Source organism: Poecilia reticulata, chromosome 16 (genome assembly GCF_904066995.2).
Source record: "Poecilia reticulata chromosome 16, P_reticulata-male-v2, whole genome shotgun sequence".
NCBI classification, from domain to species: Eukaryota; Metazoa; Chordata; class Actinopteri; order Cyprinodontiformes; family Poeciliidae; genus Poecilia; species Poecilia reticulata.
In genome coordinates this window covers 15,450,941-15,472,222 of record NC_088845.1, presented here as the reverse complement: position 1 = coordinate 15,472,222, position 21,282 = coordinate 15,450,941, and the positions used below count along the sequence as shown (strand labels likewise).

Below are 21,282 nucleotides of genomic sequence, written 5' to 3'. Positions count from 1 at the left end.
TTGAGTTTTTGAATCTTAAGTAAAGATGATACATTTTGATACTAAATATTGGCAGTTTGTGTGGCGGAAACCTCAATTTTCCTCATTTCTTAAATGTTTTGCTTGAAAATATTGGCATTGTAATGTTTTTTAGGCACATTTTCTAAAAGCTTGATTAAAGTGGGGGCCTTTGAAAGACCATCCGGGCATATTTACAGTAATCTTCAATGAAAAAATCAGGAGTAGGAGTGTGGTGTGATACTGGGATAAAGGGAAATCAGACATGATTTTAGCAAAATTTGTAAAACAAACTTAATTTTTGTTCACATAAACAGATTAAAGCTTAAACAAATTTTATTTTTCAGAATCTGCGACAATATTCAAAGTTGACTGGAGTGTATATATTGACATGAAATATTCTCAAATTCTAAGATCCCAAAAAGCATAGAAACTAAAAGTTTAATTAATTTATTTTTATGTTTTTGAAGAATCTGTTCATGTGAAATTATCAGGTTTATTTTTAATCAGTTTTGAGTATTTTGAACCAGAGGGGATGAAACGTTAAAAATAAAACAATTTCGTTATGTTAATTTGTTTTAGGATCCTTGGTGGTTAATTGTTTTGTGGTTGCAGTGTTTTCTGTTCTTCAGATTGTGTCTTTACAGCAACTACTTTTTTCTGTGGAAGGTCAAAGTGCTGCATAATACCTGATTTGAGTACAGAGGAGACTTGACTTCTTCAGTGGTTTTGTAACAAAGTGTTTTCAGCCAGGTGTACGAGTCGACATTATCAGTACAATGAGGCAACACAGGAACTTTATTCTTAAACACGGGTCTCAATTATGGATCTAAAAAATTTGCCAATCTTTAAATATTTGTCTTAATATCTGATAATTAATCATGATGATGCTTCAACCTGCTTCATTAGATGTAATCACAAGCTGGACTATTTTGTTTTTTTACGCTCTGACTGTGTTCTTTCAGCAAATCATATCCTGCAGTTAATTACTAAATTAGTTGACAATTATTTCAATAATTGATTCGTCACAATTTACTGATTGTTTCAGCCCTAATGGTAAGAATTTTATAAACGTTGCCATTTAAAGTGGCTGATAAAAATTGTTTAAGTTTTAAACTGTTAAACTGTTTTAAAAATGGCTAAGGATCATGTTTGTTTTCACAAAAAATTTACAGATTAATAAGTATAATAAGTATAATAGGTAATCAACAGTAATTGGTGCTGATTAATTCAGTCCATATTCCAGTGTTGACATTTATTTAAACTTAAAGCAGTTCTAACGCTTAAAGGTTTCATAAATTGCATGATGTATATACATGCATTTATACATACAATATATGACCATACTTTTCAAAATTTACTTTTCAGTAAAATACTTTTCAGTAAATTTTGTTGGCTGCAGAATGATGTGGTTGAGGTTTGACCCGTTTTTTGTGTTGTAGAGCATAAAATTCAGTCTTGGCGTCTTTAACACAACAGTAAAAGAGCTTTTCTGCTTCAGCGTCATTCGGCTGCATTGGATTCTTTGGGTCTTTTCTAGAGAGGTGCAGATCAGGTTTTTTTCTGCCAATACCGATCACCCATGAGGGCCGATCACCGATACCGATCACATAATAATTTTTTAAAATTTTTTTTATCATAAACACTACTGGTTACATTATGTGGAAAAAGGAACCATGAATTCACCTTAATTTAGACAAAAACCTATTTTTAATAACTTTTTCCAAGAAGAAAACTAAACGAAACAGGCATTGTGCAAATTGTACTGCTATTGGTAATACTATCTTTAACAGACTGATAACACATGAAGGCTCTGAAGAGGCTAAATAATGCAAAGAGCCAAAATAAAACCTCTCAACATTGCCAAAAAAATTCAAGTATAAAACTTAACATTCAAAGACAAATATAGGTCCCATTACAATAAACAATCCAGAGTTACTGAATGAAAACTTCCTGATAGCATGGCGGCTAGCTGATTACTGCTAGTTCTGAGTGGCTGTTTCTGACTGAGCGGAGTAATTATGCAGAGCAGGGAGGAGATCAATTATTTTTTCAGAGATTATCTGTCTCATGTTAGGACAGCGAAAGTTTGAATACGTATGTAAAATGTATTTTTTTAGGTTAGATGCTACAGCTTTAAGCAGAGGTTTGGTGTGAGAGTCACTACCAGGTGGAGCAGAAGCGGCGCTCCGTCTGTCAAATATTACTACCTGTAGCGCATAGCAGCGGTTCAACAGCGAGAGCAGAACCAGCGTCTTACATCGCAGCTCGAAGACTTAAATAATTTTGCAGGTTATTTGTTTAGCTTTCTGACCGTCATGCTAATCCGGGTGAGTGTTTGTAGCTGTGCGCTGCTTTACCTGCTATCTGATCCTCCATATGTCTTTTTTACTGCATTGAGCCTCGATGTAGCCAAACTCCGTCAAGTATGGCATTGTTTTTATGTCGTATTAGCTTCGTTGTGTTGATGCATTTTGACGTGCTTCAATTTTCCGCCGCAACACGCAAACTTCCCCATTCACTCAGTGCGTTATAGTTCCACATCGCTTAGGATTTGTTGCTGCGCGTTTGCGCAGTGTGAAGGAAAGAGGAGACCAGCTGCACAGGCAGGCTGCAAAATGAGATGCAGGTGATCGGTATCGGCAACAAGAGCCAATGATCACCGATCATGCACTTTTTCACGAAAATCGGCCGATTATGATCGGTGACCGATCGATCGGCACACCTCTAGTCTTTTCAGTTTGCTTGTCACTACAGTTTTTATACCTGGACGTGCACATGAAAGATATGGAGCATTATTTAAGATTATGTGGTCTTGTGGTGCACATCCTAATTTGATGTTGAAGTATCTTTGCTGTACACATGACTGCATTAATTAACTTAATCCCCTTGATTAAGCTTTTAGAAAAAGTTTAACCTGTCCACGGTTTGAAAGTTTAACATTAAATGATGCAAATCTTCACAACAGCAGCTAGGGCTGCATAATATCAGCAAAACAAGTTATTGCTGCTCTGTTGCTGAATATTTTTGTGCTGCCATTGATTACAGTTGTTCCATATTTTCTTTTTCTTCCATTGGAAGTACATTTAACAGGCTAAAAGTCTTATTTCCTTGCAGTAATTATACGCATGCCATTAAAGTACAACTCGTTTCCAGGTATTGCATTCCTGCACTCTTTTACAATTGGAGCATGTTGCACAAATGGATATTGACGGTTGATTGTTTGTGCAGCTTTATGTAAATCTGATAAATTCACGGAGGAATCGGACCCCTTTAATTATTTATTCACAAACATCACATTCATGGAGAGAACTCATGTACATCTAATACATGTCAAAATCCCAAAAGTAATAAATTTCTTATTCAAAGCACTTAAATTCCAGTGTGTATAGAATTTAAATTGATGGATTTTCATAATTTCAAGATAAACATGACTCTGAGTCTTAGAATATTGTTCATGTGTTTCAGTGTAGCCGTGGATTTAAATGGATTTGTTTTTTTTTACTTGAAATCAAACGATGTTCAGGGACTGGAGTCTACTTTGACTCTGCAAACCCTCGCTTGTGAAATTATCATGTTCTCACTGGGGATCCTTGGATTTTCTGTCACTTTGTCTTGTTCATGTTTGGCTTTGCTCACACACCAGACAAATGTGACACATTCAAATTGTGTTTGTTTTTCCATAATCAATTTTATCATGGCAGTCAATTCTGAAGTTTTCCCCCCTAAAACCTGATGCATGTCCGATAGTTTGTAAAGCATCTGCAGTCAGAATGGTCAAGTCTCGTGTGTGACGTGAGGCATGCATCATAATTCTGCACCAGAAGAAACCAGACGTAGAAAACGTCTGAAGCAAGCATCCAATACCTTAATCCTTAGCTTTCTTTGTCTTATAATTTTGTTACAATACTGTCGACTTCCTTTGATTAGTAGTAAGAAGAGCCATGCAAAAATAAATAAATAATTTGCGAACGTAACCTGTGATCTGAGGAGTTGAGATCAAAGATGTCCACCATCTCTGCCAATTAGAAGATGAATGGGCATTGTTATGAGTATAAGTCTTTGGTGGGTTACTGGATATTTTTATTTGGTGTTGGATTAATTTACTTAGCAGTTTTAAAAAAAGAGAGACAAGATAAAGAAAAAAAAGCATAAATCCACTAGACATGGTAAACTTGGCCACCTCGAAAAACAGCACATCATGCACCTGCATGGCAAGGACGTTGGGTGAATCGTGCAAAAAATGTGTGAGGTGTTGGGTAAAATAATTTGTTAAAATGTGTGCGCTGCGTTGCTGAATAACCAACAGAGTTTTCTTGTCTGAACTGTATGTGTATTTATGTTGAAACATATATTTCCTGCAATTTTTGTCACAAAAGCAGCAACCAAATATTTTACTGTGCATCTGGAATTGATTTAATGTAGTTTAAAAGCAAATAAATTTGTTACATTAAAGATGACGATGTTACCTCCCTATATTTTTGTAATTCTTTTCAGTCTTGGATATTTTCTAAACTATGCATGTGTGTTCATTGAAAACTGGGGTAAACCATGAATTCCAAGAATGCTTTGCTTCTAAATAGCGATTCTCTTTTATTTTTAGTTATTTAACCTTTATTTTACCAGGATAAAACCCCACTGAGATTAAAAATCTCTTTTTTTCCAAGGGAGTTGAAGAGGCAGCTGAAAAATACACCAGACTGGGAAAATGAGCAATTAGTTGTGTAGTTCCATGGATGAGGATGCATCATAGAGCTAAACAAAATTAAAAAATAATAAATATAAAACATAGCTGGATAAAACTGCAGCTATTTTTTGTCCTTCTCTCTTTCAACCTCTCTATTCATTTCTGTTGTAGCCGACCACAATCATCGCTTGAATCTTTTCTACCTTGCCAATGATGTAATCCAAAACTGCAAAAGAAAGAACGCCATTGTGTTTCGTTCGGCGTTCTCCGATGTACTTCCCAATGCTGCCCTCCTCATCAAGTGAGTAGCTTCATTGTGTTTACTCGGCGCTTTGTCACAGCTAAACCTGCGTATTGTTTTAGTAGTTTGATCTGTGACCAAAAAAAGTGCATCAACCCTGATGTTTACCGAGACAATGTGTGTGTTTTTCTCTGTTAGAGATGGAAAAGTCCGCAAATCGGTCGAAAGGATCTTTTCCATTTGGGAGGAGAGGAATGTGTATCCCGAGGAAGTGATTGCACAGTTCAAAGCCAGCCTGCACAAGAAGGAAAAAGAGCGAGAAAAGCAGAAGGAAAAAGAGAAAGAAAAGCAGAAAGAAAAGGAGACTCCATCAAATAATGGTCAGCTTTTATTTTAAATCTTTAATGTCGATCAAATCCAGTAGTTTTTTGGCTTCTACAGTAGTGAAAAGATGGTTTTAGCTGCAAATATTAATGTATACATGCATATTAAGGGTATATTTGGGGCTTAGAATATTAAAATGGACAGTGATTAGCGTTTTTAGCGAAGATCCCAAGTATTTGTGGATTTTAGCTATTCTAACGCTGGTGATCCGTAACCCCAGTGATATGAGATATAAAGTTTACAAAGACTTGAGTTAGTATTTATTGCAAAGGGGTGTTGAGGATAAATTGGATCATTTTACTCAGAAAAGGTTTTGTCTTTTAATTTTTTTTTCTTGCCGTCGCCTCTGAATCACATTTATGCAGAAAAATAAACATAGAGGTTCACAAATGCTCCAGCACCACTGTTAATTAAAATGGTTGCATTTTTTTCCATTAACGTTGTCTCTGTTCTTCAGCTCCCACCAGCACCACCACCAAAGCCGTCAGCACTAAAACTCCACCCAATAAAGCTGCGCTGAAGTCCAAGATTGTTGCAGAGTTTACAGTAAGCCTCCTTTCATTGTTGCTCTTTTGAAATGGCGCTGCTAAAATTTGCCTAAAACAAAATTAACTCTTGTCTCCTTTCATCTTTGCTCTCTCTCGTGCTCTTTTCAAGCCCCACTCCCTTATCGAGCAGCTGTCGAGACACAAGCAAGCTGCTGCTGAAGAGCAGGTCAGAGAGAAGCAGCTGGAGACGCTCAGGGTGGATGTCCTCAGCACCGAGGCCTTCAAAAGGCTGAAAGGTCGAGTCTGATAATTTCCCTAAAAACACAAACCTCCTTTTTCTAGTGTCATCCTCAGCCTGGAAAGTTGACATCATAAAACTTTGAAGACATTAGTTTATTAACAACATGTGAAGATGATTTAAAAGTTTATCAGTAGGATTGATTTCATTGTATTTAACTGTCAAATATATTCCAGACAGATATGAAATTAGGTTTGTTTTGTGACTCAACAAAAACTGTAAGGTAAAATCTTGCAGAGCAGACGGTATGCCACTCTCTATCATTTTTGTATAATGGAAGACATGAGAAGGAAATAATGAGACACCATAAGCTTGACACTCAGGGTTTCCCTCAGAAAACCTCCTGGTGGTTGGATGACTGCCACCAGGCCACCAATTTAAAACAAAAATGTTTAAAATTGACAAGATATTTGAAAATATCACTTGATAGTTGAGGGTTATTGGAAGACTGGAAGATTAAACCCTAAACACCAACTACAAAGTCTTAAAAAAAAGCAATGATTTAAAAAAAAAAACTAAAATAAACGATGCTAAGCCTGGTGGCCCGAGTGTGGGAAACATTGGACACAATATCATAGAAAAATGAAAAAGTACTCCAGTGAGAACTTTTGGGTGGAAAGAATGGCCTTCGCCGGAGGGATGAGGACGAAGCCGTGAGACTGCAGCCAACTCTCGGCGTATGACCTTAGAGTTTGATAACACTCAGAGGAGGAGCACAAACCGTACACATTTTTTAGAAAACCAGGCCTCCTACGCCAGCAACTATCTTGATTGATAATGTCAATACTTCCATATGCTAATAACTGTCTGAATAATGACTAAAACAAAACTATCTGGGGCAGAGCGAGAGGTTAGATCACCAAGTTTTCCTAACCTGTCATTGTATTTTTGAACCATGTCTTCTGTTGTATAAAACGTATGCACTGTGTGATCGAGGCTGTCGTTTTGGAAGCTGTTTGCACTTCATGGATGTGCGGTGAGTGAAATGGAGAGGAACCTAAACACACATTCAGATAAACTGGCAAAAAGAGAAGTGGTTCTGTTATCTTGTGCTCTCATAATAAACACAAGTTGTTGTTTTTTCAAGTGTGCACCTTCATGTAGAAAACCTACATGATTATTTGTCATTACCTGTGAACATGATGAAGCTTTGCTATGAGAGCAAGTGGATGAATAATTATGGATATACTTATCATAATATACTAATCATAAGTAATAATGCTGATGAAAACAGATTTTCATCAGTTTCACAGAGAAATGAACTCGCTCCGAGTTGGGCATTTACATTTACAGCTAAGAATATCTGTGAGATGCTCATGTGCCTTTTTAAATTAATTTTATTTATTCAAAACAATAAACAGACCTACAGATGCATCCAAGCACAAAATGCACAGTTCTAGTTTATCTTCTTAACGTTTCTGTTGGCGACTTCCTGAGAATAAGAAACCATTGTACCAACATCCTGACCAGAAAAACGTTCAAATGGATAAACCTGGAGGTTCCTGTTAAACGATGTCCTCCTCCTTTGTAAAAACACTGCATATACACACATTCACAAATATTTTTATGTCTCCTCTTCTATGTTTATATTTAACACATTTTCATTGAGAGCAAAGAGGGATCAATGAGGAGATTCCTTGTCTGTGAGCACAGGATTGTCAAAAAAATTATTCTGATTATAGGTTATCAGTCCCTCCAGGATTTTGGATTTATTTATTTATTTTACTTTATTTAATTTTGTGGTGCTACTTAAGGAATATTTGTAGGAAACTTTGCTATATTTTTGCGATAATTACCCCCATACACTTTCATGGAGAACAGAGGGATATACTACTTTGCTCAGTCTTTTGAGCTTATTATGTGTGACGGTAAATTTGAGTTTTTGTATCTCACCCTATTGGTCCTAGACTGTAACTTGACATCAGGCAAGGCTGGGGTAGCGGTGTAGCGTAAGAAAGAAATACTGCCACCCAAAGGTGGGAGGTGACTTAAACTTAAATCCAGAGTTTCTGACTGTTTTTGTAGGAAATTTGCCATAAACTCAGTTTTGCATTAGTGCAAAAAAAAAAAAAAACAATATTTTTTTCATCCTTTCATTTGTAAAACACTTAATTCCTCTTCAGCAGTTCAATCTTAACAAAAATACACCAATTCATTGCATTTGAGATTTTTTAAAATTCAAATAACTTTATTCTGTTTTACCAATTTCTCTCTCTTTAGACAAAGCAGGAGGAAACAATTTTGCTAAGGACTTTGAAGATGGCAGTCTGAAGCTGCAGGAGTTTGTCAGCTTCCTGGAGAAAGAGCTGAAAACTGGACCTCCCCTGCTGGAAGCATTGGGAAATGCAGACATCTTCTATGAGATGCAATACAAGGAGGTCAAGATTGTGGCAAATGTAAGTGTGTTTTGTGTTTAAAATATGATAAAGATGCTTGTATTTGTATTTTTAAGCTCTTTTTAGAATTTTGACAGATACATTTACATGCTAACCTTTTGGAAAGTATGACAACTGCATTCAGACAAGAAAAAAAGTATTTTTAACAAGATTAGAAAATGTTTCCATAATATTCTACATGTTTAAGCGACTCTTTGTTCATGAATGATTAGCTTAAACGGCTTTAACACAGAGTTAGAGAAGCAAAATTAAGTTTAATATAATTTGGATTGAAGAATTTGCCTGACAAACGTATCATGGTGTAAGCATTTCATATCAGTTGATTTTGATAATTATTAGTTTTTTTGCTAAATATCTTAAATACTGCAAACTGGCAGCAAGACCTTTTCTGCTCCATCCAGTTTTCACCTCACTCCATTGTTTATTTTTAAGCGGTTATGAAGCACAATGGCAAGACTTTAAACTGCTGCTGCGCAAGTTACTTAAGTTGTTGCTAGGTAACCACAGGTTACTCAAATAGCTGTTGCTAGGTAACCAGAGAGCGAGTGAGTGAGTTGGTTGATGTTACTCACCTTGCTTAGCTGGCCATGAGAGGTTTAATATTCAATATCTTAAATATTGAATATTCTATCAGATGTTTTATCTATTGGTATTGATCATGTGTCTCTCACAATATATATTGTTATTAATTTATTGTCCATTTATTTGTTGAATCCCCCACTTCTCTTCAGGCGTACAATGCCTTTGCCAACCGAGTAAACGGCCTCAAAAAGAAACTGGATTCTCTCAAGGCGTCTCTCTCCGGCCCTGAGGACTCGCCCATCCCGTCTCCCTCTGAAGATGCTCCTTCACCCACTGGCTCCGACTCACCTTTTCTGGAAATGGAGACGGCCAGGGCCAAGGTGGATCCGGAGCTGGATGGCAAGGCCATGGACGAAGGAGAGCTCCAAAACGACAACAGAGACATGGAAGACATGGACATGTCTGATGAGGAGGCATGCGCTGGTGCTGCGCAGGGTGAGTTGTCGTAGGTGCACGATTCTCAATTAAACAACTCTCAAATTACCATGCAGAAGTCAAGAACTCAAGTTTTTTTAAAAGATTCAGCTCAATAAGTAAATAGAAGAAGTTGTTGAAAACAAAGCCTGAAAAAAATAAATAAATAAATAATTTTTCAAAGCATAAAGCTCCTCTACGCTGCAGCATTGTATTAAGTTGGGACATTTTAATTAATTTTTATTTTGCTCTCCCAGATGGTAAGTTAGACCAGCCATCCGCGGCCGTTTCCAAGACGAAGTCGGACGCGGCGTCAAAACCTCAAAGCACGCCAACAAAACCACCCAAGCCCAGCCCATCTGTTGTTACCACAGCAACCCCAGTGACTCCGACCTCTGCTAAAGCTATAACAACGCAGACCACGCCCCTGGGAGTGAACCTGGCCAAGGTGGACCTGGGGAAGATCAGCTCCATTCTCAGCTCGCTCACGTCTGCCATGAAGAACACAGGTGGGTTTGGAGTTGGTCATGGTCTTTATGATTGGAGAAAAACAAAATTAACGGTTGATAACTGAGAAATGTTCTTCATATATTTTTTTAATTTGCAGGTTTTTAGGAGTGATGGTTTTCCTGCTTTTAATTAGCTAAGCTTACAAACTGACTGCCTGGACATGCAGAGCTGCAGGCCGGTTACAAGAACACTTCTCACCATCTTCCTTATAACTCCATCATGTGTTAAAATCTAATAGTTAGCTATTTTTAGCTAAAAATGCACAACAAAAATCCTAGTAGAGTTGTAGATGCACACTCACTGGCCACTTTATTAGATTTGAAATGATTATCTGATTATTTTAATCCTGCAAATAATTCAGGACTTACAAGATTATCGACATTTATGCTTTAAAGCGAAAGTCTAAAGCTTTTTTTGCTGTTGTGTGTTAAAGGAAAAACTTATGATTTACAGACTAAAGCAGTGGCAGCTCTTAGTTTTATCATAAATAGCGAATAATCACATTTTACCTTTCTTGGCCGGCAGTTCACCAGGACATCAACAATCAGAAACGGTGAATGTTTTAATTCTCATGTTCATCCAGTTTACAGGATTTCTAATTTGGAGACAAATCTGTGATGGTAGTATTTTCAGCATTTCTGAAAAATAAATGTTTTATGTATATACACAGTCATTCATATGGAGAGTAAATAATTTTTACTAACTACTCCCTCTTGTTTGAAAACGTGTTGCTTCTCTGAAGCCTTCTGCCTTCTCTACTATCCTTCTCTGAAGGATACCAGATGTGATTAGACATTATTTAATCAATGTCAGCTGATCACATTTTACAAAACAAATGAACCAGATTTGTTCCTGGTGTTTTCTTTTTCTTCTGTCTGAAGACAAGTGTCTGGCTGCACTATGCATTAATAACAGAAAATTATATCATATTGTCCTGAATTGAAACTGTCCCTGGAAAGTTTGAAAATTTATCTTGAAAAGTGCTTGAATTTAACTGGGGGAAAAAATGTATGAGCCCTCGGACCATTAAATAAATGGAAACTGCCCGCTTTGGTTTATATTTACTGTGGTTTTGATTTTTCTCCTGTCCTTGCCGTTCTTCCAGCACCTACTCAGTCTCCTCGGCCGTCTCCTGGGACCCCCACCACCCCCACCGCCCAGTCAGCGGCCTCCAAAGGAACGCCTCCAAGTCCTGCTTTGGCCAGCATCCTGTCACGTGTTGACATCACCCCTGAAGGGATACTAAACGCTCTGTCTAAAACCAATACACCAGGTTGCACACACTTCTCTCTTTAATTGGTCATGAATATTACTGCACAGTTTATGTCACTTTTTTTGTATTTTAATTATCTCAAAACAGGTTTGTCATCTCTCCTTCAAAGTGTGACTAATACCTCCACCGCTCCCTCCAACCGAACCTCCACGGACTCATCCAGTGTCAAAACACCGGTAACCCCAACCACCCCGAAGACAAAGCCCCCTCTGGGGAACAGTCTCAAACAAGACGAACCTGGAAGAGCCAGAGACTGGGAGAAGGAGCGCCAGCTCTCTCCTCCACCTCCTCCTCCACCTCCTCCTCGTACCTCAGCTCCTTCTTCCTCTCCCCCCAGCCTAGAATCGAAGATCAACAGTTTCCTGCAGGGTAATCCAGGCTTCAGCCTGGCGCTGGGCGACGCAAGTCCCGATGGCGTCGACGGCACCCCGGTGAGGGACGAGGCAGCGGGCACGCCGACACAGGACGAAATCATGGACACTCCTGGAGGCATGCCAGAATCTCTGGGCTCCTCTGGAAGCCATAACCTCTCACCCACAGCGTACCGCAATGATCCCTGGGATGCTGCAGTCACCCCAACCGGAAGCAGCAACAACGGAGACTTTCTTGGCTCCTCCTCCTCAAGATTCAGTGCAGGAAAAAGGAGCGGCACAAAGTTAAACGACAAAGACCTGATGAGAAAACAGGTGTCGTCTTCTCCTGGCGGTGACTTGAAGGGTCGGAACAGCAGAGCCTTGGCAGAGCGGAGACCCTCTGCTGGCTCTCGGAAGGCGAGCACCGGGTCCGATGATGCGGGTCTGAGTGGAAAAAAGGACAATGGGAAAGAGATGCTAGCAGACGCAAAGGAAGGTCAGTACCATCGCATCGAGACACTGGTGTCGCCCCACACCGAAGGAGCGCCGATCCAAACTCTGGGGTATTCAAACCGACCATCAGCCGGAGAGCGCATCAAGACAGTTGAGAGCATCCGTGTGATTGGTCGAGGCTCTCGGCGAGGGGGAGGAGCTGGGAGTCGGCCAGGGGCTTCGATGTGGTACGAAGAGGAAGAATACTTGGAGGGTCAGCCTCCATCACCCCAAGTTCTACCCCCTCCTCTCAGCATGGGCCAGGGAGGCGCTGAAGACATGAACCCATCCATGCTTCTTCTTCCTCTTCCTCCTCCTCCACCACACCACATCCCACACCTTCACCCTCCTCCGTCTCTTCCTCTCCCTCCTCCTCAGCCTCCGTTCCCAATGCCGTACCACCCTGAAAACATGCAGACTCCTCCTCCATCGATGCTCCAACCTCATCTCCATCCTTCCGCCGCCTTTTTCGCCACTGTTCCCCCAATCCCTCGGCTGCCTCCACCTCCTTCCATGCACCGCCTCTCGCCTCCGCCGCCTCACCCTTCTTTGCCCCACTCCGTTATGGTGGGGGGGATGCTGGTCCCTTTGGACCACAGCTTGCCTCTTCCTCCATCACTAAGACCCAAAGGTGCAGAGCATGGCAGAATGGGGCCCAGAGGAAGGAAGGTGACCCCTCCACCACTCATGTCATCGTTGCTAGGCGACCCCCCTAAACTACCCCGTCCCGGCACAGTTAAAGAGCCTTTAATCCCTCGCCATACCCCCCCTCTCCACCGTCCAGGTGCGCCTGGCGTTCCTCCACCTTTACTCGGCAGAGTGAAGGAGCCTTTGGTTTTACCTCACCCCTCCCCCACATCCTCCACGCCCTCTCCCTCCACGCCTAACTCCCCCGCAGGAGACTCCTCTCTCTCCAAACCCCCACCCAGCCCTCCAGCTGCGCCCCACAACCCAGGCTCCAACCCCGTTCCCCTCCTCAACTTGCCCACGTCCAGACCCCCGATCCTCGCCACTCCCATGCAGCAGAGACCCCCGATGCGAGGCCGCAGCCTGTCTCAAGACCACCCCAGGGGCGGGTTTCATGGAGGGAAGCGAGCTGGACCCCCATTCGGCGGCGGTCCCTTCCATGCGCAGAAGAGGCCTTACCTTCCCCCGCGCTACTGAAGCAGTCGACTATGACAAGCTGAATGAGAAGAGCAAGCCACACGTCTAACAGTGCAGTGTGTGTTAGCCCTGCTGGTATGAGCCCAGATATCTTTACTCTGTTACTTAGCTTGAAGGAAACCTACCTTAGGTCGTGTGTAAATAGCTGATCAAGTCTTGATGCGTCGGCTTTAGTGGCCGCTCACTTCACCCTGTACTCAGAGGTTGTCAGTGACGTAGTGCAGAGTGTTGTATAACCTGCTTTCTTCCATTTCTCCACACATTAGATGCTTTACCTGGAATGGCATAACCACAAGAATAAAACGGATAGTTCAAGCAGAAATTAAACAATACTTTTCTTTCTCTGTGATTCTGGGGTTACTTCACCTGAGATGTCAGAAGAAAGACGTAAGAGGAGCCTAAAATTAATAACTTGGCATTTTAAGATGTCTGTGCATTACCTCACTTATGCTCAGCTTTACACACAAAGATTACCTCTCATACCAGCCAACTTGGTTTGAAGCTTAGCATAAAGATGAGGATAAAATCTCTCTGAAGATTAAGAAAATTATTCCCCAATGTATAGAAGAAAATAAGCTATCTAGAGCATTTACTCGTCTTATGCAGACTTGTTGCTTGGCACTGTTTTAACTCTTTATGCTGAGCTAAATGAATACCCCGATATATCTGGCTTCATTTAAAAAGTTCTCAGTCTTTCATTGGGATTTATCACATTTTCTAAAATGTTTAGACATGTTCCCCGGATATGAAAGCACATCGATTCCAAACTAATCTCTTAGAAATATAAGAATGTTACAGCTTCCTCCACACTTAGCAGCACCTCTGATGAAGATGTGTAGAAATCTTAACCGTGATGCTACTGCAGCTGCAAAATCTCACTGAAATTTGAAGAAAATTTACCAATATGTCAGCAAATATACTGATGTTTTGCTTTTTAATACATGACTTCAAGTTTCCTTGAGCTATAATTATGATTTGACAATCTTCAAAATGGGGAACACAAGAAAACATCCCATGTAAGGCATGTAAGCTTTTGCCTGCAGTCAGAAAAATAATTGTAACTTTTAAAACTGGAATGGGGAAAAGGACCCAAGCCAGTCTTGCCAGCATACCCAGTAAGGAGCATGGTAAGGGAGATGGCTTGCTGTTTGGAAACTGCAGCAATAGTGTCACGGCGTCTCCATGGCAACTCATTTCAAGGCTTTCTACACATCTTGAGCAGCAGTACCGATAGTTGTGGTGAGAGCTGTACGCTGAAAATTTGAAACAGTTTTTTTCATTTGAAGTGGTGTTTGTTGTCGCAGGTGAATTTAACGCTTGTTCTGATTTCCAGAGTATCTACTGTAAATATTCTTCTTCTCTTGCTAAACCTTTTTGCATCTATCTATTCCTCCCTACTGTACATTTCTAAGCTTGTAAATATAAAGAGTGACTGAGTTGATATACCTTTTTTTTTTTTCTTCAAACTTTTATTTCTAAAAATGTCTCAAGTGATTGTTTTATTTCCCGTCTTCACTGTGATCAAGGCCTTTGGATAAGCTTTAACCTTGAATTTTTTTTTCCTGCAATGTTTTGCATAACTTTCTTGCCCTCTCCTTTTGAAATCACTGCTCTGAAGAAGTGTTGGGATAATTTAGCATTTTCTTTCACAGACATAACATGTGTTTTGTTCAAGTTTCATTTATGAGTAGCAGAAAGGGATGGGGACGTTAGTTTTTACTTGAATAAAATCAAGAGTTTAAATTGAAAAGGGGGGTATTTTTAATTGGTTGCAACCTATTCTTTGAATTAAATCATTTTATCTGTTGGGCTGCATTTCCTCCCGCTTTTCAGGAAGCATTGCTTTGTATAAACTGCATACAGATGCATGCAACGTTTTGGGCAGCCCAAGAAAAGATATTTAAAAATATTTTTAAATGAACGCATCTTTTTGTAGCCTAATCCTATACTGTCAGTTTAACAAAATATATATATATAAATTTAATTTGAGTACATTTATTCAGTATAACATTTAACACTATTTTCACACCAAAATATGCAAACAATAAAGGGGCACACATACTTGTAACCATGCGGTCAATACTTTCTAATGAGACAGAGATTTATGTTAGCAATTTAAAAACAATGGAGTTTACAGAGAGAGGGATCTTACCCGATCCTCTATCCTGCATGTTTCAATGCTGTCCCAGGTTCAACACACCAGAATGAAATATTCATTCTGGTGTGTTACAAAGCTCACTGTAAGTTTCCTTACAGTGAGCTTTGGGGTTACTTGTCTGTTATCGCTGGTACCACCCGGCTTGCCGTACAAGACAAACATGGATCCAGGTCCAGCTACTAAAACAAATGAACCCCTTGCATCTTAATTATGTCCCATAATACAGAAACGTATGGTATTGAATTCATATACACTCTGATTTAGTAAAAAAAAAAATGTTAAGAACAAATAAAGTGCTTCGGTTACGTTTAATAAAAAATTATTACGTATACCAGCATTTTGGCAAAAGTATCAATTAAAAGAACAACTGTTTAAACGTCTCAAAGAATAACTTAAAAAAAAAATAAAGGCTGGGTTATTCTTAATGTTTCAGTATAAGATTATGCTACAGCAGCAAAAGCTGAACGTATTTTAAAGCTTTTTGCTCTTTCATTTTTATTTTTTATTTTTTTGCAATGCTCCAGAATATACATTTGCAAGGATTTTTCTGGTTATCAGTATAAAAGTGGAGTTGGGGATGGGAAGGAAGAAATATTTGAAATAATCGGCATCTAAACATTTTCATTTCATCTTCCTGCTTCAAGCTCCTGTTTTTTTTTGTTTCCCCCAGAGCATTTCTGCACCTCTCAGCTCAGCTAGTGCGAAAGGGGGCCAGCGATTGTTTTCAAGATGTGATCATTCTTTCGCTCACCTGAAAGGTGCAGATTGTTTCCCTCCAAGCCCTCATAACTCCTTTGTCAAATCTGTTGTTTCCTCTGCTAGAAGATTAAGTTTAAATAATGCTTCACATTCTGCATGACGTTGGTGATAATCGAGTTTTAAAATGTAAGTGTTATCACAGTTTTCACAAATCTGCCTGTGTTGTCGCCTCTGCAGTCGACGCTAGCGATGACGTTAGTTTGCAGTGATTACACTACGTGGAGTTATTGGGCATCTGCAAGCAAACACCAAACATGTTGAACTTTTTTCTTTTTTTGTGTTTGTAAATGTATTTTTCTTTCACAAGAAATATTGATTTAAAAAGTTGAGTTTGAAAATGACTGAAGATGTACCGAAGCTGATGGTCTGTATATATTTGACACGTTTCACTGCTGTTCTCATCAATGATGCTATATCACTGGTCTTTGAGTGTCCAGTCCTTTCTCTTGTGATGAACATGCACACATTCTGCAGCAGCTGTTAACGAGAATACAAGTCTACCTCTCAAGGAAAACAGGCACTTTTTTTTATAGAAGATTATAGCCTTAAGATCCAGCAAATCTGTCCCTATTTTAAGTCCAGTTGTAATGGTTTCACTTAATGTCAGCACATTTTGCTGGACAAGTGTAGCAACTGTTTTATTTTCATAAGCTCCTATTGCTTTTATCTCATCTGCCTTTAAAAACACAAATATGATATCCAAAACTATTTTTACCTTTAGTTGCCCCAAAGTTTGCCAATTTAGTCACAAACCTTGCATTACCTATTGCAATGTTTCATGACCCAGTTGGAATTTTACTCATTTACAAAACACCATCAACCTAATGTTAAGCAGTAAAGAAATTTTTCATCTCCAAATTTGTTGGCAATTACCTATAGTTAAAACGTGCCATATTTTAATCTGCCTTTTTTGGCCTTTGTAAGAATTGGTTTTTAATTATTTTGAATTTCCAGCTGGAAGCTCATGAAGATGCTAAACACATACATTACCCCTACTGAGTTAGACTGTAGTATGTCAGTGGATTAATGATGAGAATTGTTAGACACCGAAATAATTTCAAATTTATAATATGCTGAAAAGTGTGACATCACGATCGACTCTACTCTTATAATGCCCCAGCGCCCTCGTGTGGCAGATTGGTTGTACTCCATCTTGAAGCTTCATCTTGATCAGTAAGGTTTTAATGAGATCAATCAAAATGCTAAATTCAAAGTACAGCATCTACAATCATTGAAATTAGTTTTTCAGTTTAGAAGAGCATTGCATTTGAGTGCGTCTGTAAATAAGATCGCTGCTCGCACATTCTCGAAATTAAATATTAAATGTGATTATTTTTGTAACTGGAGGATTAAAATGTTGCGAATGTATGATTACTGAAGGAATGCTAACGTTAAGGGGAAAATGAAAAAATCTATCGATGTTAACTAGATGGATAAATGTATTTTAAAACTAGAGAGGCCACAAACATTGCCCTTTTCCACCTTGTTTATCGCCCGAATGCAGCAGAATGTCTACTGCGAAATCTTAAGTTTCTGACTTAAATTAATTACTAATAACTTCAATTTGAGCCACTAATTATTCGTTTTTCAGTGCATCGCGCCCTGCATCCTCTGCATCCTTCCTTTTTCTCTGTGTCCGTTTGGCGCATCTCTTGAGTGTAAGCGCGCTCTGGCTTTTAGCCGCGAGCGCGCACGCTGCTCCCGAATCTGCGTCACTGAGTCTGACCTCAACGAACGTCACCGCTGCTCTGCCTACTTTCGTGTTTCCTGTGTTATGGCGGCTTGCATAGGGAGAAAGACAGATGAGGCATGTTTGTAAATAAACTTTTAGGCAGGTGCGTTCAGGATGGCGGTGACGCAGCTGCTTAAGCTGCTCGTGAGTAGGTCGACACTCCACGCACGAAGGAGGTACAGCAAGGTGCGGAAACTTGTGGTAGCAACTGGAAGCTAACTGATGCTAACGTTAGCATACAGGGCAGTGTGTTTACTGTGTGTCATGTCATGAGCTGAAGCTGAAATCCATTTAATACGTGTGTAGACAAATTCTGTTTTGTACATTTATTATCAAGTGTAATTACGCATTTAAACCTTTTATTATTGACTAAACGGTTGCATTAGCTGATAATTATATTAAAATAAATGTCCTTTGGGAAAAGGAGCAATTTAATAGGAATATGTTTAATGCAACCAAATTTTTCTCTATTTTTTTTAAATATTCCCCCTTTTTCAGCTACCCCAAAATTAAAACCGTACCATGTGTCAATATTGTCATTAGTTACAAAATGTTTGCATAATACTTTTGACTTTTCTGGGATTGAGGGTGTTCTAATTTAGCTACATTGTCCCCAGCAGAATATTTGCATTTCCAATAATTAGCATTAGGATTTTCATTAGTTAACAATATTAAGCAGCAAGATAACTCTCACCTCAGATTGAATGTTACCAGCAGGAATATTGGGCTTCATAAGGATTAGTCTGTGATTTCTAAAGTAGGTCAGAGCATCTCCAAAACTGTAGCTATTCTGGGGTGATCATGTCTGCAGTGGTCAATATTAATCAAAAGCAACCCAAGAAAGGAACGTTTTTAAACCACCATCTGATAAAATGCAACAGATGAGTTGCTCTTTTTCAGATTGCTGTAGACGTTAATGCTGGATTGTATAGATAGGTGGCAGAATACACAGTTCTTCACTGTTTTGCATGTGGATCTGCAAAGTCAGGGCGCCCATACTGGTCATAATGTTATGCCAGTGCTAGTTATTCCAATGATACATCACTTTATTTTTTAGCTTGGCATTCTATGCTTGAGATCATTTCTCAAGGTCAACATTTTTATGTTTATGATGATAATGTTTTTGTTTTAGGATTTGAATTTTGACACTTTTTTTGGCATAACAGTTTTGCATTTGTAAACCTAAATGATCTAACCAAAGCTGTTGCTTTTTTTATGGGACTTGGGACGTTTCATGTGACTGATCCATTGTGCTTACAGATCTTCTCTGCCGTGCAAATGGTGTCTAAAGGAGGGTTACTATTAATAAATCAGCACACAGAGACTGACTGATTGTCCTCTGAGGTCTGCCTGAATGTGTTTAAATGATAAACGGACCCAACCTCACTTGTTTTACATGTTTACTGTCAGCATAGCCACAGAAATGCTTTTCGTCTTGCAGATATGTCTGTCTTTGGTTTACTTACTCAATACCAAATGATAAATATCTGCCAAATGTATCAGGCAGACAATGTATTGACATTCATTTAATCTACAAATAAAACAAATTGTCATTGTCAGTTACTTCTATTGATAATAGTTGTAGCATAAGAACAGACATTAACGTTGTCAGTGGAATGGAGTTGAGCATTTGTTGCAAAGAGTGTGGCTTTAATGTCCCACAACAACTAAATTAAAGTTTTCTAGCTGGACTAATGCAAATGGTGGTGATTCTGCTGAAATAGCCACCAGTACTGTTTTCAAAAGTCAGTTCAAAAATACCTTAGTAATCCCAAAGGGAAATTAAATGTTACAACTCATATTATTGAAATTTCTTCAAAGAATACTAGATGCTGATGGCAGGAAGGATCTCCTGTAGGAGTCAGTATTACTTTTTCACGTCTGAGAAAGCCTCTGGCTGAAGACAGTCTGTTGTTGTAAAGCATGAAGAGGATGCACCGAGTTGTCTGTAGTAATCTTCGTTTTATAAAGAAATCTCATTTGTACTATATTCTCCAGATGTTCTAGAGGAGTCTAGAACAGATTTGCAGAAGATCTGCAGCATTTTGCTCCAAACACCAAAGAACTTAAACTTCCTCAAGAAACATAGCTTGCTCAGCCCTTTCTTGTAGATGCTTCTCTTCTAGTTCAGTCTGTTGTCCAGGTGGACATTGAGGTATTTATATTCCTCAACCACTTCTACTTTTTCCCCCCATGATGGAAATGGAGTTTGCTCTAACCCTGTTTCTCTTGAGATCTACAGCCATCTTTGTTCATGTCATAGATGAGTTGATTGTTTCCACATCATGACACCAGATCTCTGTACTCTGCTTCTTGTCCATTTCTGATGCACCTGACGACTGCAGAGTAATCCGAGTATTTCTGCAGATGACAGGAGTCTGTTTTGTCCTGGAAGTCTGAAGTGTGCAGAGTGAATCTAAATGGTGAGAGTACAGTTCCCTGTGGTGCTGCTGATCACCAGGCTAGACACATACTCCTTCAATATGATTGTTGAGGTCTCCACTTGTCTTTTGGAGTTTCTGACGAAGCAAATCAGACTGAGTTGTGTTAAAAGCATTGGAGAAAGCAAACATGATTTTGCTTAAAACATGAGTTTTCTCTGGTTCACTGTCATTCTCTCCAGTTTCTGAAATTGTTCTGGATATTCTTCTCCGCACATCTTTTTTAAAATTTATATTCCAGGATCTTGTAGTTTGCTTGAACAACAAACCTTTTTGAGTACAGAGTTCCTACACAGACTGGATGAGTGTGTAAATTGATTTGTGTTTTTTTTTTTTGCTTTAGGGCAATACAGGAAAAAAGATTATTGTATTTAAAAAACATTTCTTACTTCCATCCATCTCACTTTGTTCATTATTCCATTCATTTATTTCTTTGTTCCTATCTTCCTTCCTTCCTGTTCAACAGTTTTTTTTCCTTTTGTCCTCCAGTTATTGCTTTCTGTCGTTTTATTGTTCCTTTGTTCATTCCTTCTTCTTTTTATTATTCCCAATGTTTCCTCCTTACTTCTGTTCTCCTGTGATTTCATTCCATCTTCTGGTTATTTCTGTCCTCCATTTGTTTCCTTATGAATTATCTTCTATTATTTTCTTTCTTTCTGTCTCGCTTCCTCTTTAGGTTGAATATTTTTCTCTCCTATTTTAACCATTCTTCCCTTTTGTTCCTTTTTTTCACCACTTTCATTCCTTTGACTTTTGATGGATGTCCAATGTTTAAAACCCAACCTCTCTGGAAATATCTGCCAAATATTCAGAACATTCTTTTGTATATTTTAAAAAAATTTATTAAAGTAATGAAAGTTTTGATTCTAGAACCTTGAAATAAAAAAATTGTTGCATCCCTGCGATGGCCTTA

The 21,282-nt window shown here is 39.0% G+C and overlaps 1 protein-coding gene across 3 annotated transcripts in view; it reads left to right on the top strand.

The window, feature by feature from the left end:
• Positions 1-21,282, top strand: part of rprd2b (regulation of nuclear pre-mRNA domain containing 2b) — a 39,348-nt gene that overhangs the window by 4,794 nt on the left and 13,272 nt on the right. The window contains exons 2-10 of one of the 3 annotated variants that reach the window (XR_535837.3): positions 4,856-4,985; positions 5,124-5,305; positions 5,767-5,855; positions 5,967-6,093; positions 8,316-8,491; positions 9,223-9,508; positions 9,745-9,996; positions 11,103-11,270; positions 11,358-13,354. Coding sequence is in view for 2 of the 3 variants with exons in the window: in XM_008432737.3 (XP_008430959.2) it covers positions 4,856-4,985; positions 5,124-5,305; positions 5,767-5,855; positions 5,967-6,093; positions 8,316-8,491; positions 9,223-9,508; positions 9,745-9,996; positions 11,103-11,270; positions 11,358-13,279 (3,332 nt within the window). In the remaining variant the exon portion in view is untranslated. Of the gene's footprint in view, positions 1-4,855; positions 4,986-5,123; positions 5,306-5,766; positions 5,856-5,966; positions 6,094-8,315; positions 8,492-9,222; positions 9,509-9,744; positions 9,997-11,102; positions 11,271-11,357; positions 16,621-17,057; positions 18,115-21,282 lie in introns of those variants that run through there. The other 2 variants (XM_008432737.3, XM_081616911.1) reach the window with 2 other exon arrangements.